At 37.8% G+C, this 19,168-nt stretch overlaps 1 protein-coding gene across 1 annotated transcript; it reads left to right on the top strand.

Moving 5' to 3' along the window:
* Nucleotides 1-1,479: 1,479 nt before the first annotated feature.
* LOC139147422 (GLIPR1-like protein 1) lies at nucleotides 1,480-18,369 on the top strand. The gene is made up of 5 exons (XM_070718521.1): nucleotides 1,480-1,808; nucleotides 6,648-6,890; nucleotides 16,265-16,374; nucleotides 17,608-17,696; nucleotides 18,070-18,369. Exons 1-5 carry the CDS (start codon nucleotides 1,542-1,544, stop codon nucleotides 18,150-18,152), a joined length of 792 nt encoding a protein of 263 aa, XP_070574622.1. The 5' UTR covers nucleotides 1,480-1,541; the 3' UTR covers nucleotides 18,153-18,369.
* Nucleotides 18,370-19,168: the final 799 nt, after the last annotated feature.

Below are 19,168 nucleotides of genomic sequence, written 5' to 3'. Positions count from 1 at the left end.
TTTCTCTTCAGTTTGTCAGCTCGTGTATGTCTAAGTAACACACTACCCGATGATTGGATAACATGAGCTGATATTATTCAAGAGTAAAGGATGATAGATGCGTGCGTTAGTATGTGTATGTGAGAGAGAGACAGACAGACACATACAGGCAGACAGACAGATATTTATGTCATGAAAAAAGACCTATGTTAGGGACTGGACAGAAATTAAAGTGGGGGGAGTCGGTGTTTTTCAAAATGATGCTGTGCGAAAAATAGTAACACTTCAAAAGTGTTTGCAGAAAAAATGACCCTCCCCAATTTTCATGCGCCTTAGTCGTCTGGCTTTTTCTCTTCAGCAGTGTGGGCCAAGGCGTTCACCACGATCTACGCAACAGCCTACCACTTAGCACGACAGTCTGCTGATGATCAGTCATATGTTTTGACATTTATATGCCCACAGACTTTGAGCAAGTCTACTATGTAAAGTGAATCAACATTTTCTATGAAATCCAAAAATCAAATTTCTTTCTTGTACACACATGCACTTTTGATTCGCACTTCAAGCAAAGTACATTTACGAAAATTATCAAAAATATATAAAATTACAGATATAGCTTGGAAAATCATTAATAGTTTGCCCAATAGACTGTCTTTATTTTGATTTCAAATTGATGTTTATGAACAAAGCACTATAAACACGATTGGGACTAATTTGGGATAATTGGATGTGAAGTAATGTCTGTTTGATCTGCAAATGTAAGCTCATTTGCTTTTCTTTTTAAATAACGCAATTGTTTTATGAGTAATTTGTAATATTGCAACAATCAGCTAAGAGCACCTAATACTTTTGAGAAATTTTAAAAATATGAAAATCCAATGATCCCAAATTAGTTCCAATCGTGTTTATCTCCTAATAGTTGTGCAAAAATGGTGACTTAAAAGTCATGCGTAAAATTTCATAACCCTTCAAAAGTGCTTGCGCGAAAAAAAGCGACCCTACCCAAAAATTCACCGGCCTTTTTGTGTAAACGGCCTCTAGCTTTTTTTCTATAGCATTGACCCAATAGGAACTAGGGATTTGTAAGTAACGGATTTGTCCAGGCCACTGAACATGATGGTACGGTGAGCAAGGTAAAGCAAACAGTAGCTTCCGTGAATTTGACAGTCCAAACTTCCGTACTTTGAACGTTCAGGACCCCCGGGGTTGAGGAATATTTGCTGGTTGTAAAGGGGTACTAAAGTGGTTATCGTTTAGTCAGATGTCAATTGTGTCACATCACTGATGAATATGTAGTGCGCCATTAGAACCGGATTTTTCATGAGTACGACTGTATAAATATCAAAATCCCTACATGTTATAAAGTGCAATAATTTGGTACTGTGTACAGTACGCAGATGACTCGATGGGTATAGTGCAGTTCACAAAGGTTTGATGAGTCGCACCCCCTGGTGACAGATGTCCGAGATGTTTGAAAAAATTGTCCGTATCTAAAAGTGACACAGTATACACTTCCCTGTGTGATCTCTCGCGAAACCCTGCTTCAACTCACTCACGCAAATATGACCTCAGGTGTACATTGGCGGATTTTGCTGCTTTTGGCTGTGACCACTCTGTCGCTGATCTCTGCAGATAATGAACCCAGTGTTGAGAAGTCAAACAAGTCATTTTTCAATGTTGGAAGTCAAGAAAACGGCGAGGCATTAAGTCACCTTGGTCGTGCTAAACGTTCCACCGACTTCACTTCGGATGAGATCAGCACCATGTTAGCACGGCACAACTATCACAGAACAAACGTCAACCCCACAGCAGCCGATATGAAGTACATGGTAAGAGTGTCCTCTCACTGAAACTATGAATGGTATACTCACTACAAAAATGGGAGCTTTTAAGGCTGATCTCTCACGGCAAACTTAATACTTTAAAGTACATATAACAAATTTTGAAAAAGTGGGGAAAAAAGCGGAGATAGCGCGAAGTAAACATGAACATAAAAAGACCGTCGCACTGTCACGATTAATTGAATATGAGGACAGAAACTGACACCGAGACTAACACCGGAACAGACAATGTACGCACATAAAGAACATTCGTGTACTTAATTGACACGTACAACTTTGTAACTCAGCTATAGAAAGGGGTCTGCCTTTTTGTTCGGGTTGTCACAACACAAGGCAAAGTCAAGTTTTTTGAGAGATATGACATGAAACTGGGTATGCAAAGTATGGCAAAAATGTACCCCGGCTATAATCAGCGTAAACAGGGCCACAAGTTAAAATTTACTCACACGGTTTTCAGAGATGAATTTTTCGAAGTAACCCTCTTTCCGAATGATTTGGATAAATATGGATCATGAATCATTGAGTCGTTTCGATGATAAACCACAATTGGCAAAAAACCCATAAACATTCAGCTATATTTTCGTGAGTAACGCAACATTGATAAAAAGGATGTATGAACGTTACCATAGACAGCAGAGGCGGCGTTGCGCAATGTCCGAAGGAAGTCTCACGAAGCCTACATGAACATAAACTTATAAGTGGAGTAGTAGTTTGTGCGTAGATTTGTTATCAATAGATACTCTTGAGATACACAATCATGAAACTCCATAACATCCTCTCTCTCTCTCTCTCTCTCTCTCTCTCTCTCTCTCTCTCTCTCTCTCTCTCTCTCTCTCTCTCTCTCTCTCTCTCTCTGAGAAAGTTTGTAACTTTTGTGTTATCCTAGGCAAGTTTTTTCAGTGACGTTTATTTTATATATGTAAATTTCAGTGTTTGAATTTTTGTAATTTTACCCATATTTTCGTTCTGAATAATTTTCAAAAATAATTAAATCAAATCAACTTTAAATAATTTTCATATTTTTAAACTTGTCAGATCGCTTCAAATAATTTATGATGACATTGTTGGAAGACACGACAACTGAGATATTTTGCAGAAATGCCCTGTCAAAATTATGGTTGACCTCTTGACACCAGGGTTATAAATTGCGACATCCTTATTAACAAAGTTATCTCCGGAATGTAATATTCTGCTAAAACGTTGTTTTCCTAACTGGTCATGGATCAAACTACCCACGGGCCTGTACCAGTGACCGTAGCCTGAGATACCAACCGCGTTACTGACTCAAACCAGAGGGAAAATGTCACGTGACACTTAATACTTCAAGAAATGTTATTAATCATGTCTTCTTGCAAAGTTCAGAAAATAAATTAATGGAATGAATAAACGGTCACATATAAATACGTAGTAAGTCACGTGACATGAGAATATTTCAGGGTTTGGTAAATTAAAAAAAAAGATACAGAAAGATTTCAATCATCGCCAATGGAGAAATGTTTAAACCACATACGTATACAGTCCTTTCTAATAATGTTACTCAGAACGCATCTTCAATCTTAAAAGAGTAGCCGTAGCATTTTAATACCCTCTTCATATTGCTTTAGGCCTATACAGCGGTTAGCAAGTGCGACCACTTGTGTTGCCAAAAGTTGTGTCTGGGATTCGAGGAGACTTGGGCTTGTCGCGATGACAATAGAAAACTTTTAGTCTGACAGTTTCAAGCGTCCATTTTGACCCATTGTCATGCATGTAATAATATCTGTTCATGTAGGTGGACCATATAGTTATAATGTAATGAACAATACAGAAGTAGGAAAGCGCATTAACTGGAAGTATTGAAAGATTTATTAATTAAGTAGCTATTGTTCTGTTGACGTTGTCGTCGTCACGGTTGTTGATTAACCATGTCGAACTTGGCCCCCTCCCAACTCCTTCATTTGTTGCTTACGGCTGTAAAACGGAGAACTTTCGGAAATTCGCGAATTCTGAGATATCTAGAAGATTTATCCTGGAACATTCAGACCAAAATACAATAAGCTATGATCAGAGTTAAGCGAGTCGTCAGATCTGATGGAGTGAAGCAATAACTTATCTGTTCATGTAGGTGGACTAGGTGTAACATGAAAATCTGCAAGTCAGTGTCTACGCATTATCGCTGTTTACCGTCCTCCAAAATCAACGAAGAATAAGGCGACCGTAAGTGACTTTATCTCCGGGTTTTCCACTCTTTTGGAAGCAGCCGTACCTTCCTTGGCCATCTCTCAGTTGCTGGAGATTTTAGTTTTCCATTTGAGAACACAGATTCTTCCGACACAAGTAAGCTGATCAACTTTCTTCACTCGGTCGGCCTACAACAGCATGTAACACACAACAAAGGCCACACATGATTTGATTTACTTATAACGCGATCATCAGAGCAATTGCTTCACTCCATCAAATCTGACGACTCGCTTAACTCTGATCATAGCTTATTATATTTTGGGCTGAATGTTCAACGATCACCCAACACCAAGGTAAAAATCTCACAACGTCACTTTCGTACGATGAACATTGACAGACTGATTGATATTATTTCATCCAAAATGATCGGTCATCCATGCAATACCAACCCAGAGGATTTGTATGTTTATTTCCATGATGTTGTTACCGATGCTCTCGATACAGTCGCCCCTGTCAAAAGCAAATCAGTCTTAAATAAAGTGCGTGCACCATGGTTCTCTGGAGAACTGCTGACTTTGAGAAGAGAGATTCGTCGACTGGAAATAAATTGGCGCAAATCACAGTTAGAAATCGATCGTCAAATGTTGGTATTAAAGCGCGCGGAATATTCACGCCGCTGTGATGCAGTAAAATCAGCCTATCATCGGACTAGAATTGAAGACGCAGATAACAAGAAATTGTTTGCCATTGTTGCAGAACTATCTGATTTGAGAACAGTTTCATCCAACGCCATGTCAAACAACATCCCAAAGAAAGAGATTCCATCAGCATTCATGAATTATTTTGAAAACAAGGTGTCGCAACTTCGTGACAGGATTGGTCTACAACCGCACAGCTGTGAGAATGATGTACACAACTTGTTGGGTGCAGGTGCCGCCAACGAAGCTGTTCGTACAAAAAGGTGTTCGTGCGAAGTTTTCAGCGGGCGGGCAGATTTCAAAACTAATCAGCGGGCGGGGGAAAAAAATCGATATTTACTGTGGGCGGGGAAGAAATTTCATTACTTTCAGCGGGCGGGGAGAAAATTTTTGACAGTGGGCACCGGAAAATACGTAGAGGGAGGGGAAAGCTGCGTGCTTCATAGAACCTATCTTAGAGGAGAGCAATGTTCCAAGGTATACTGCTAACTGCTTGCATGGTTATGTGTTGATCTGGGTTGCTTAGTGGGCATCTAGTTGGCAATGGGGAATTTCAGTAGTGGGGAGAGGGCAGTGGGGAGCTTGAATGGTTGTGGGGAGTGGGGAGCGGGCAGACTGTAGATACCGGAGGGCAGTGGGCATCAAAATTCAGTGGGAGGGCACATTTTCAGTGTATACCAGTGGGAGGGCAGTTACGAACAGCTCTCACTTTCCCCTCCAAATTTTAGGTCAGGGTCAAAAATAAGAAAAATCGGTATATCAGCCTTCAAAACAGGTTTTGTGATGATTTTGAGAAATTCATGAAATTTACCAGTTGGCGGCACCTGACAATGTAATGCCGATAGGTGTCACCTGGGGATATAATTGCGTTTAATAGTGAAACAGTCATCACTGAAATCTTGTGAGCTCGACATTCTACCAAATGGAGTCTTGAAGAATTGTATACGCGTCTTGGCACCTTTCCTTGCGGATGTATTCAACAATTCGTTTATAAGTCATTTTTAATACGTCAGCGATAATTCGTCCATTGTTAAAGAAAGTAGATCTTGATCAGAACATTCTTAAGAACTACAGGCCGGTTTCAAACCTCCCTTTCTTATCGAAAGTCCTCGAGCGGGCTGTTGTTCAGGAATTGAACCATCACCTAACTAAATTTAGTCTTTTCTGTAAAATGAAGGAGGCGTTTCCCAACATTTACACTGCGCATGCGTAGAATACGAGAAACAGTGCTGGGTTACTGATTTTACATCCGCGTGAAAGATGCCAGTGAAGATTAAGAGTGAAGATCAACATTGTAACTTGAATGGACGTATTGGATAATCTCAAAGTCTGTCTCAAAGTCTGAAACAGCATTTCAAATGCTAAAATAACGAATGCTTATGTACCAAATTTTAAATTGCACCATCGCTGATACATCTGATTTCTCCGTGCATTGTATCACTAAGACTTCGATGAATCTCGCCTTTAACGATATCTATTAGCGATCGATGTGATTACTCGAGATTTGTCAAATGTTGATGGACTGCTGTGTGACGATAATTTTCTCAACACATCACTGAAAGTGTGACCGTATGTCCCAACGTCGAACTTTACGAAGTGTGAGGGTGACGCAAACAAAACAAAGTGCTGATATCGGTGTAGCTTTGACCTTCATGATTTCAGAGTCAAAATTAAGGAGAATGTGAACAGCACGACCTGCCTGTTGAAAGTTGTACGGGGGCATGAATTTCAAAACTTAACTTGTTTTCAAGCTATGACACTCTTTTATTTTGTTTGTTGTTTGTTTGTTGTTTGTTTGTTTGTTTGTTTGTTTGTTTGTTTGTTTGTTTGTTTGTTCGTCTTTGACTGGCAAGAAAAGCCACAACATTTGCTAAGATGTAAAATTCAGTGAATTACTGAACAGGAAAAGTAAACAATCGAAGGAAAGTTCAAACGTTTCTAAAAAAGTAATAACGAGTTTCTTTTTCAGTCATGGGACGATGATCTGGCAGCTATGGCTCAGGAATGGTCCGAAGAGTGTACGTGGAAACATGGTAACCCGCCAAACATCTCCCCCTTTCCCAACGTTGGTCAGAATCTTTGGCTCGGCGGGCCCTACTCTCCCACGGACTCGATCGACGTTGAGGGCGTGGTGGATAGTTGGCATAGCGAAGTGATTTATTATGATTACGACACAAACACGTGTTCTAAGGTGTGCGGTCATTACACCCAGGTAGTGTGTACCATTCCTATTTTTAGCTCACGTGTGTAAACACGTGGGCTATTGTCATAGCGATGTCTGTCTGTCTGTCCGTGTGTGTGTGTGTGTGTGTTAGTGTGTGTGTGTGTGTGTGTGTGTCTGTCTGTCTGTTTACACGATAACTCAAAAACGCCTGAACGGATTCAAATCAGATTTGGTACACAGGTACCATATGCTACTTGCAAGAACTAATTAGATTTTGGTTAGTGTGGCTTGCATATTAACGAAGTTATGCAATATCGTTTTTTTCCGTACAATGATTTCCCTATGGAGACGGTAATGACAGTGTAGACATATATCAAGAAATACTGCACAAAATTTCATGAAACTTTTCACGGATGACAATCTAAGAACATTATGATGATGCTGTGAGTGTCATGTCAGTTACCTTCTCATTTGCATATTTAATGAACTTTTGTTATTAGTGAGATAACACTGAAAGTCCTGCACCAAACTTGATGATACTTGCAACAAATATTGATCTGACATATATCTAATTATACTTAGAAGCATTGGGCAGTGTCAAGTTAATAAATAGGACATTTGCATATTTTATGAAGTTTTGTAATTAGTCGTATAACTCTGATATGACTTCACCAAATGTGATGAAATCTGTTGCAGATACTGATCCGACAGATATCTAATTGTGGTGTAGAGCATTTACTTGTGTGAAGTTATTGAAGGGTTTATTTGCATATTTAATGAACTTTGTAATTAGTGATATTACTCCAAAATTACAGCGTTAAATTTGATGAAACTTGCTACAGATGTTGATCTGATAAATATCCAATTGTACTGAGAAGCATTGAACAATGTCAAGTTAAAAATTAGCTCATTTACATATTTCATGAAGTTTTATAATTAGCATATAACTCAGAAATAACTGCATCAAATGTGATGAAAACTGCTGCATATACTGATCTGACAGATATCTAACTGTGTTGTAAAGCATTTAGTTGTGTAAAGTTAATTAAGGGTTCATTTGCATATTTAATAAACCTTGTAATTAGGTATATAGCTCTGAAGTAACGGCACCAAATTTGTGTAAACGTGCTACAGATATTGATTTGATAAATATTTAATTGTGCTATGAATCATTGAACAGTGTCAAGTTAATATAGGGATTATTGCATATTTAGTGAACTTTGTAATTAGTGACATCACTCTAAAATTATTGCATTAAATAAATAAAACGTGCTACAAATGTTGATCTGATGGATATCTAATTGTCCCATGAAGCATTAAGCAGTGTCATTTTAATTAACAGCTCATTTGCATATTGTACTGCGGCATTTTGTAATACTGACGCATTTTGTAATAACTTACGCAAAATGTAATAAGGGGTATCAGCATTTTGTAATAACTGACGCATTTTGTAATAACGTCTGCAGTATTTTGTAATAAACCAGTCTACGCGTTTTGTAACAAGGGTATCAGCATTTTGTAATAAAAAATTGTCTACGCAAAATGTAACAAGGGTATCAGCATTTTGTAATAATTCGCACTTTGTAATAACAGTTAACGCATTTTGTAATAATTTTAAAAACTTTTCCCAGTTTTAAAGCATTAACAGATATTTTATTGACTTTGGAATGGTATTACAAAGTGTGTGTTTACTCGTTAAGTAAGTACAAAAATTGATCGCTCCCTGACTTCCATTTCAAATTAGAATGACTTAATTTTAGATAGCTGTCAATCAGTATTTTTACCAACTGATCATCTGAGGCAGGTAACTACTAGATTTTGACTAGTTTATTATCATATAAATGAGAGAATAATTGGTATACACAGTCAGTTGATTTATTAAATAGAGGATAACAACATTCTTTCTGATGTACATGTATTGCAGACAACCAGCAATCAACAGGTAGATACTCAGATAAAATAAAATATAATAACATAAAATAAATTACTATACATCTGCCTTCGCAAACAGTAGAATCGAGCTTCCGTAAAAACGGCACGTAACGGGCATGCAGTAACCCCTTTACTTCCATATTTGATAATAAACATTGCATCATTGAATGGCTCCATACTGAAACTCCATACTGTACTTTGAAATAACTTCTGATAAAAGAAACAGAAGTAAATGTATTACGACTGTTTGCAGGTGAAAAATATTATGAGGTAATAACGACAGTTCACCAAGACGGCACTGTACAAATCTGGCACGACATCGCTGCTCGGCTCGTACATCCGATGTTGAATGACCGCGCGATGTAAACAAAGATGGCGCTTACCCTTAACCCGCTCGCAGAATATGCTTTTAAAGTGTATGGAATAATGCATCGGAAACGACGGGTGCATATATTCTTGATAAAAAAGGAGATGTATGATGTAGAAATACCGGGCAACGCGCTGACCATTAACGTTTGTTTGTGGGCAAGGGCGAGAGGAAAGCCAAAAATTAACGGGTGAGGCTTGCCGAGCCCGTTAATTGGCTTTCCTCGAGTCAACGCCCACAAATAAACATTAATGGTCAGATCGGAGTCTGTTATTTCCATTATATTACCATCGAACGCAAGGAAACCGTCAAAATTTCCAAAAATTTTAGGAGCGAACGACAACTGGGCCCCAGAAACTGAGCAATACGCGACGCACTGTCACGCGCGCTGTCAAAAATTGGCAAAGCCGGAGATGTTTTCAGAAAAAAGTATTTTAACTTGACCTACAGTGCTCCATTTTATTTTGTGATTGATTATGAATTACGTTTAAGCTGTATAATTACGATACTTTGAGTCGTTAATCTTATTATCATATTCACGGGCATGTAATCAAACCATTACTGTGTATTTTTGGTCAGTCACGTGGTTTAGCTCGACCAATCAAAATGCGACGGGCAGGGCATGGTAATATAATAATAACTATTACGAAAATACCGCAAGTAAGCATTCAGACATTAGTGCAACGCATCGCCGGACGCGCTAAACGCGCGCTAATGACTAAATCTATGTGTCGTTATACATTCTTTGCGTTATTTTCATAATAACCTTAACTATACTGAAGTAATCTAAAGTAAACAAAATTAAAACTAAACTCAACTAAACTCAACTCAATTAAACTAAACTAAATAGTCAGAATAATCTGATGTTTTAATGATTTGACTTGTTAGTCCTCGCGGACGAAGTCCGGCGGGGACTCACAGATTGGGTCCCGTCCATCTGTGCGTCCGTGCGTCCGTGCGTCCGTTCGTCCGCAGCCGTTTCTCAGACACTGCTGAACAAATTTTGTTCAAACTTGGCACAAAGGCAAAGTACTATGACCTACAGATGCACACCGATTTATTTTTCGATACGATTCAATATGGTCGCAAGGTGGCCATATTTTTGCGATTTTTCATGTCTTTGAGCCATAACTCAAACATCCTTGAACCGATTCTGTTCAAAACTTGGCACAAAGGCATAACACTATAGCCTACATATGCATGTAGAATTATATTGCGATACGATCCAATATGGGCGTGAGGCGGCTATTTTGTTGCGATTTTTCATGTCTTTGAACCATAACTCACACATCCTTGAACCGAATTTGTTCAAACATTGCACATAAGCAAAGCACTATGGCATACATATGCATGTATCAATTAACCTTGCGATAGGAGCCAATATGGCTGCAGAACTGCCATTTTGTTGGAATTTTGCATGTCTTTGAAGCTTAATTCAAAGGTAATTAGCCATTTCTGATCATATAATGAAACAAATTAATGTGCACAAGAATGCAGCCATATCACGTTTAAACAAAATCAGTCCATCGAAGGACAATGACCTATGTTTATGTTTTAAAGACATAAAAAATCACACCAAAATTGAAATCAAATGGCTGTCTATTGACCATATCGATCATAGCACAAAATTAGTAGACATGCATATGTATGCCATAGTACTTTATCTTTGTACCAAGTCTCAACAACATTGGATAAGGAATATTTGCATATGATTAAGCCTCAAAGACATGAAGAAATCCAAAAATGACCATCTAGCAGCGATATTAGGGAAAAATGACAATCTGGCAACCATATTGGAATATGTCACGAAGTACATTGACATGTACATGTATGCCATAGTGCATGATCTTTGTGCCAAGTTTGGACAAAATCGGTGTAATGACAACAGCATACCCGATCCCATACCATTTCTAAAATTCCACCAAAACATGTGTATAGTATGTGCCATCATGACACTAGAGGCAGTGAGGGCATCGTTATGTGTGATATAATCAAAAGTTCCTTCAATGGTCATTACCGGCAGAGAGGGGTCAATTTTATTGAACGTTCCTCAGATTACTTTATATGCAAGTCAGAGGCCTGATGCATCCCGCATCAATATCATTCCACAGCTACGTAGACCACAGCTACCTAGACACCAAAGATTATAACAAAATGGACAAGCGGGGACTGTGTAATCAACGATGACTTGTTTAGCTACTAAAGCGGAAGTATATCTGACCTGTTGAGTATGTATGTATGTATGTATGTATGTATGTATGTATGTATGTATGTATGTATGTATGTATGTATGTATGTATGTATGTATGTATGTATGTATGTATGTATGTATGTATGTATGTATGTGTGTGTGTGTGTGTGTGTATGTATGTATGTATGTATGTATGTATGTATGTATGTATGTATGTATGTATGTATGTATGTATGTATGTATGTATGTATGTATGTATGTATGTATGTATGTATGTATGTATGTGTATGTGTGTATGTATGTATGTATGTTATGTATGTATGTATGTGTGTGTATGTATGTATGTATGTATGTATGTATGTATGTATGTATGTGTATGTATGTATGTATGTATGTATGTATGTATGTATGTATGTATGTATGTATGTATGTATGTATGTATGTATGTATGTATATGTATGTATGTATGTATGTATGTATGTATGTATGTATGTATGCATTCATCTTCGTGGGTAGGGAGGGAGGAAGGGAGGAAGAGAGGAAAGAGTGCCTGAGTATGACTGTCTATCTATGTATCTACCTATCTGTCTGTCTGTCTGTCTGTCTGTCTGTCTGTCTGTCTGTCTGTCTGTCTATCTTTCTATGGCTGTTATCATTTAATGATAATGGCAGATGGCAGGTATAACCAGTAGGACAGGGAATCAAATTTAGCTTAATCTTAGTATCGCAGGGCAGCTTATCCTAGCTCGTTGGCTAGACAAATTTTACCATTGGGCGATAGCATAGATTCAAAGGATGAAGAAAACGGGAAAGAAATAGATCTATGAAAACAAACCATGGCTCAGTAGATATGAATTGTCACCTTTACATACAAGGAGAAGTGGCTGGCCTGTCGAGAGAGCTTTATTTTGTACTTGTTTATGGGATGATTAAAATAAATGATCATTCAGTATTTTAATTGACTGCTTCACGTCAGTGTTTATTTCAGTATATTTTGAAAAATATCAGCTGTCAGCATTGACATATTAACGTGCCCCTCCAATCTTATTACCGTAAATTATCGACAATCAACTTTAGAGAATCACATATCATACGTATAGAAGTTGCTTAGAATACTGCAATCTTTCGTACGTTATTTTCCACTTTAACCTTTGCACACCAAGGCCCTGTGGTGGAGTTGACATTTGGAAGTACCATCTAGCATGACGTCTGACTTCCTAAATTAACAAAGACTGTCCACCATACCATATAATTTTTGAATCACAAAAAATACTTTCCAAAAATATGCAAATTATGGTCACGTGACCTAATTAAGTATTCAAAATGGCCGCCAATATATAAAATATTGTATTTTTAAATATATTTCTTTATTTCATAGGAATTCCTCATTTATTCATCATTTTTCATCACGAAACCTGTTTTCTATCACGTCAGCATGGACTGAAATGAAATTGTGACAAAAATTTTGAAAAAAACACTGATATTTTGTATCATTTTGACCTACTAAGTGTAATGTAAACAAAGGCTCTGTATATTAAGTGTTAGGTCGGTCAAAGCATAACGTAACATAACATCCAGCAACTAATATTATGAAATATTTCCCACAGTAAGTATGTTACTTTGAATGACAATGACACACTTGTCCCAAAATATGCTACTAATGGTCATGTGACCTGATTAGTATTCAAAATGGCCGCCAACAATATAAATTATCATATTATTTTTACATGTTTTCCAATTTTCCAGTAAAGATAATCGATATTGTATCATATCCCAATGCTTAATCACTATTTACGGTGCAATGACCATTGACTTTGATGTAAACTTTATATATTATGAAAAACTTTAAACAGATTTGATAAAACTTACACAAATTTTCTTGTCTTCACTCATAAGTGAAGAATTACACACAGCGCCCTTGAATATGGGAACAGACAGGTCAAGGTATCCTATTTTATAACATCTGACTATTGAATTTATCAAACTTTGTCCACAATTACAAGATATTTTTGGAATTGTAGTATTACAATTGCCCCAAAATATGCAAATACTGGTCACATGACCTCATTAAATATTCAAAATAGCCCCAGTATTCTAAATTTACAATGATTTTCACATATTGCTTCTCTTTCTGACGACATTCTAAAGAATTTATCCCTTCCTATTTCTCAATAATGTCTAAATGTATATTAGATTCCGTTGTCTACAACTGATGGTTCCAGAAAATGTTTGTACACCGTCCCTCCACCCTACAGCGATTTTGCTGAATAAACTTGTCGATATTGTAACACAAACGTTTCGATATTGAGGTGGGAGCCTCAAGGTTCTTTCACATTTTTATACATAAAAATTCATTTCTTTTCAAAGCTTTTGCGTACTCTTTTGGCCTCCAAAACAGATTGAGCTTGCATGGAATCGCCGCTAGACAACTGTACGCGACCGTACCTCTAAGTCTTAAAACGGATAAACAAAGACACAAACAAAATCACTATCCCAAAAATCATCGTTTCGGACGAAAAAACATCAAAATAAGTGTCTCACCATTCGTAAAATATCGTATATTTAATGTTCAAAGACTGGAATATGCTGAGTTGAATTAGATTCAAACATGGAAGGGAGGAAAAAAACTTCGTGACCGAAGAACCAACGTGCGCGATCAAAGTTTCAAAATGGCGTCGCGACAAACTCAACAGCATTCCGAAACATCGAAAGCATAAATTTCGAGTAATGTTAGAATGAAAATCGATTCTAGAAAATAAACTTTTAGGAAGGTATACACCTCGCAAGTCAAAATTCACGGGAATTTTACGGGTTGATTGGCAATTTTCGTTGTTCAAAAAACGCGTGGCCGACGTATGGTGGCCGCCATCTTGATTTTTAACAACAAATGCATCGTCGAAAACTCGGCGTTTTCTGCAACAGAACAGAGTAAACGACAAAAAAACGCATACTACCAATTTTAAAATCCCCATCGCTGATTGATCACGCCAAATTCGTTTCGATTTATTCTTATTTCTACAAGTAAAGGGGGGAAAACTTTCGTACTATAAGGTGCCTCTTCCTACCTAGCGAGGTCAAATTTGTTGGGCGAAAATTCGACGGAAAAACACGGAAAATCATAGAAGAAATCTAAAAGAAATTACTCTCAATAAACACAGTTTCTCAGTTGTAGCAGAAATCCTGGCTATGGTAACAAAGTTACCTGAGGAGCAAAGACATGACAATAAATAAAAATACTCCGCACCGCAAGATGTTGCCAAACGCTACTGATGGCGTCCCAAAGCAAGCATTTACATCCGTAACGCGCTTCGTACCAACGGTAGAGCAATTAACACCTTTAAACAATAGCGCACGTGTCGCGTTTCCAGACCGGTGGGTGGAGGGACGGTGGTTTGTAACATCATTTTATGAACCCAATAAAAGCTTCGTTCAAATCACTGTGTACACTAATATTACAATCATTTTGCAAAACTCAGAATTTGATTATTCGAGTTTTGCAAACTTCATCCAATATACAAGCAAAACATAAGATACACAATTTATTGTAACCAAAAGCAATATTTATTGTTTTTCTTTTGTAAAAAAAATAAAAATAATGTAGCAACGCCCTAAAAATCAGACCGAAACCCTCAAAATGTCACAAGGGAACCATTTCTGGATAAGGTTGGTGTTGTTGCATGTACATCATTAGTATAATAAAATTAGGTCGTAGTATACAACACTGTCAATGTTGATGATGTCGCTATCTTTTATCATATTCTGATATTCTGAGCTCTGCATGTCATCTTCAAGCCTTCCTCTTTCCATCCACCAACAGTAATATTGAATAAAAAATGTAGAAAGGTCTGCAGTATATTGTCTTTTCAAAGTACTGTACTGTATGTAAAACCAACAAAAACTTTCTCAGTTTGTTTTCTCAATTATAAATCGCATAATCTCATTCTGTCTTCAATTGCATTTTAAATGTCAACTCAGACCCCCTTATATGGCGTTAATATGATAACCTAGCACCGGTAGTGAGATATAATCTCGATATCATTATATGCTATCACATTTTTACGTATTCAGAAACCACAAGCATTTTAAAATACATACAATATCAGCGGATGTTTATAATTATTACAAAATGCGTTAACTAATGTTACAAAACGCGTTTTATTACAAAACGCTGATACCCTTATTACAAATAGCGTAAACAATAATTTATTACAAAATGCTGATACCCTTATTACAAAATGCGTAGACCATTTTATTACAAAATGCTGATACCCTTATTACATTTTGCGTAAGTTGTTACAAAATGCGTCGTATTACAAAATGCCGCAGTACACATATTAAATAAAGTTTTGTAATTAGTGATTAAAATCTGAGAGTACTGTGCGATGTTGAAAAAAAACCTGCTTCTTTAAGTGATAACATATATCTTATTGTTCTGTGAAGCGTACTACTATTAATGAACCTGTTGTAAAACACGTGAGCATATTCAGTTCATATCTGGTTGTGAGAAGGCTTTGCGTTACGTAGATGGAAGATAGCCGAGACAAAAGTAGAGATAAATTTATTGTGTAATCACCCATAATCACAAATTAAGGTTTTTGGTTCATGAATGTTGACCTTTTGCCATGGCAGATTTTCGATTATTTCAAATTGTTGCCAAAATTTGTCATGCTCTTTATAGAAGAGGGCGATCATTTTTTCAATTTCGTGTGAAAAGGGTATAACTCCGAATAATGTATGCATGGGCTACCAGCCATTGTCACCGGGCTACAAACTTCAGAAAATGGTAGCCAAAATGGACTACCAGGCAGAAAGTTAATTTCGAGGAGCCCTGTTATATTAAGACCTGCCATTGTGTAAAGCGCATCATTCTTACGTAACTCTTGAAGATATATTCACTTGCGGCGTCTCATTGGTTGTGCGTTTCCTTCACAGGTGGTGTGGGCTTCGTCGTATGCTGTTGGTTGTGGCATTGCTCACTGCCCGACGGTGACGTCATCGAACACCGTTGGCGCCTTTCTGGTCACCTGCAATTACGGACCCGCGTAAGTATACGGCAGAGAGATTTGAGGAGTTGTTTGTGACGTTTTCAATAATTATCTCGAAAGGTACCCCACAGTAAGTGAGGCTACCCACAATGCTCCATGATCCGTACACACGGAGATCACCAACTGAACTGAAGCAAATTTCTTCTGTACACAGAACAACTCAGTCCATATTTCAAAGTTCTGGCAACATAGTTCTGATAATCATAATTTTCTGATTTCTCACTGTGAATAATGAGACGATCAAACCCTTTTCCGCGGAGGAGATAGCAATTTTGTAATTTTGTCGACATAGATTTTTGACAGCCATACACAATATTTTCAAGGAAACTAAGGGAATAAGTTGCATCTGTGTTGGCAAAAGAAAGGGTATTGATTTTTTGAATGTTCGTAACAAAGGAAATTTGCATGTCTGACAGGTGGGATGATAAGACCATCTTAGTTGCTGATAACTTTAGCTTGGTAAGTGTGCAATTTTTAGCACCTCCAAACATCGACTTCTCATTCAATTTACTCTTGAACTTTGAACATAATCAATAATTTTGGAACATGGTTTTAACAAATAATCCTGAACTTAAATTGTAAATTAAAAATTGTTAAGAAACTGATAAAATTGAAAAAGCCTTTAGCAAAAAATGTCTGAGAGAACAAATCAAGGGGAATTGTGGGTAGCCCCACTTACTGTGTACCCGTGCTAACTTTACTTTCTTTTACAGCTCGATATACTTTTCTGTGGCGCGTAATCAAGGCCAAAATACGAACTCCCATTTTGGACTCGTAGTGGCATTTTCAACATTCGACTCGAACTCTCATTTTTGACTAACTCCCATTTTGACTAACTCCCATTTTGATCTCGTAGTCACAAGTTCAACTTTCGAATTCATTTTTAACTTGACTAACTCCCATTTTGGACTCGTAGTGTGATTTTCAACTTTCGAACTCAGGCTCCTATTTTTGACAAATTCTTGCTATGCTTTTGTGGGCAAACGTTATTGTTGACGCCTGGATTTCAGTCCGGACTAGATTTCATTTGTAAGACACCGAACTCGCGTGTAGCGGTTTGCTGGAGTAGCTCACACTGATCAAATGATGAAAACTCGTATTCATCGTTAAATACTTTCTTGGCAAGCATATAACCATCAATAGAGGTAAAATACAATTTATGCAACAAAAAATATCCAATCGGAATAAGCGGCGCAATTTTAATATTCACGTGCTTTTGACATTTCTCAGAGGCAATTATAACAGACAGCCTTACACAAGCGGAACTCCATGCTCGCTGTGCGACGATGAATTAGACAGTTGCCGGGAAAACCAGTGCTGTGAGTACAACATAACTATAAACCTTCCGCAGTAAAGGTACTTCCTTATTGTCAGTACACTGATTCGTTTTGATAACCTTTTCGTTTCAGTGGAGAGTAAGATGTCATATTAAAGTGGGGGAAATGATTGAGAATAAGTTGCAACCAATATTTTGTGTGATAGTCCGCTGGTAAAATTTCTCATTTGATCATTTTGAAGTACCTCAAAACCTCGTTTGCTTTGTTCATTGGGTTTTGGATGTTAATATGTCAAAATAAAGTACCCTAAGTTTATGATAGCGATTCTATAAAGACTGATTTGATATAATCAATGTCAACGACACTTCAATATGAGTCAACTGAATGAACGGTGTTTGTTGTTGTCTTCCACCAGATTCCGGTACCTGGGTGGGCAGAGCGACATCTACGGCAGTTCTATTGGGAGTTCTGCTCTCTGTGGCGTTCTGTATTTCCTAATGCACAGGAGTGTTGCGACGTCGGCAAAGTGTGGAAGACAAACTCTGCACGTATTTTGTTATTTGTATGCAGTCATGAGCAAATGCAGACTTATTAGTGAATGTATTGTGACAGCAATCAGTTCATTGGTCACAAATAGGAAACTGTCGGCCACCTGTATCAAATAAAATCCAATCATATCCTTGTTTCGCTAAGGGACCGTTCAGTTTTTACAGCCGGGGGGCCGGCAAAATCCAGGGGGGGGGGTCATCGTAATTTTGGAATCCACAAAGGGGGGTCATCGCTTTTTCACTGGTAGGAAAGGGGGGGGGGTCACCACATTTTCAAAAACATAATACCAACAATAAAGTTCACTTTATGCCATGGCCATGATCGACCCTCTTTACCGGCGGGCCGCCTTCGGCGGCCCACTACAATAATATACATTATGTATTACCCATGACCTCTTAACGGGCAGACGCCTTTGGCGGCCCACTCCAATTAGGTTTACTTCATGCAATGGCCATGATTGACCTCTTACCGGCGGGCTGCCTTTGGAGAACCACTCCAATAAAGTTTACTTTATACAATGTCCATGGACATGAGTTGTCTATGGAAATGAAGTTAAAATTGCCTTACAGTCGTCCTAATTAACATACATTTCAATGGATGTGGCTGAGAAGTTGTGTACTGGCATCTCTGCTACACGAATAAAGTGCGCCGCGTACCGGAGTTCAAATCCAAACCATGCGGGTAAATTTGACATATGGGTTTTGGTTATTTTTCAGGGGGGGGGGGTCATCAATTTTTTTCGTCTGACAAAGGGGGGTCATCTTTTTTTCATAAAAAAATGCAGGGGGTCTATATTTTTTTGAACACCGGCGACAAGATTTTGCCGCCCCCCAGGCCGTAAAAACTGAACGCTCCCTAAGTTGAACACGATTGGAAGTAATTTGGGATAATTGGATGGTGCTGTAATGCTGATCTACAAATGTAGTCTTATCTGCTTTTCTTTTTACATTACACACTTGTTTTTA

The sequence above is a fragment of the Ptychodera flava genome, chromosome 13 (assembly GCF_041260155.1).
Source record: "Ptychodera flava strain L36383 chromosome 13, AS_Pfla_20210202, whole genome shotgun sequence".
NCBI lineage: Eukaryota > Metazoa > Hemichordata > Enteropneusta > Ptychoderidae > Ptychodera > Ptychodera flava.
Note: the sequence above shows the minus strand (reverse complement) of the source record. Positions and strands in the feature narration are given on the sequence as shown.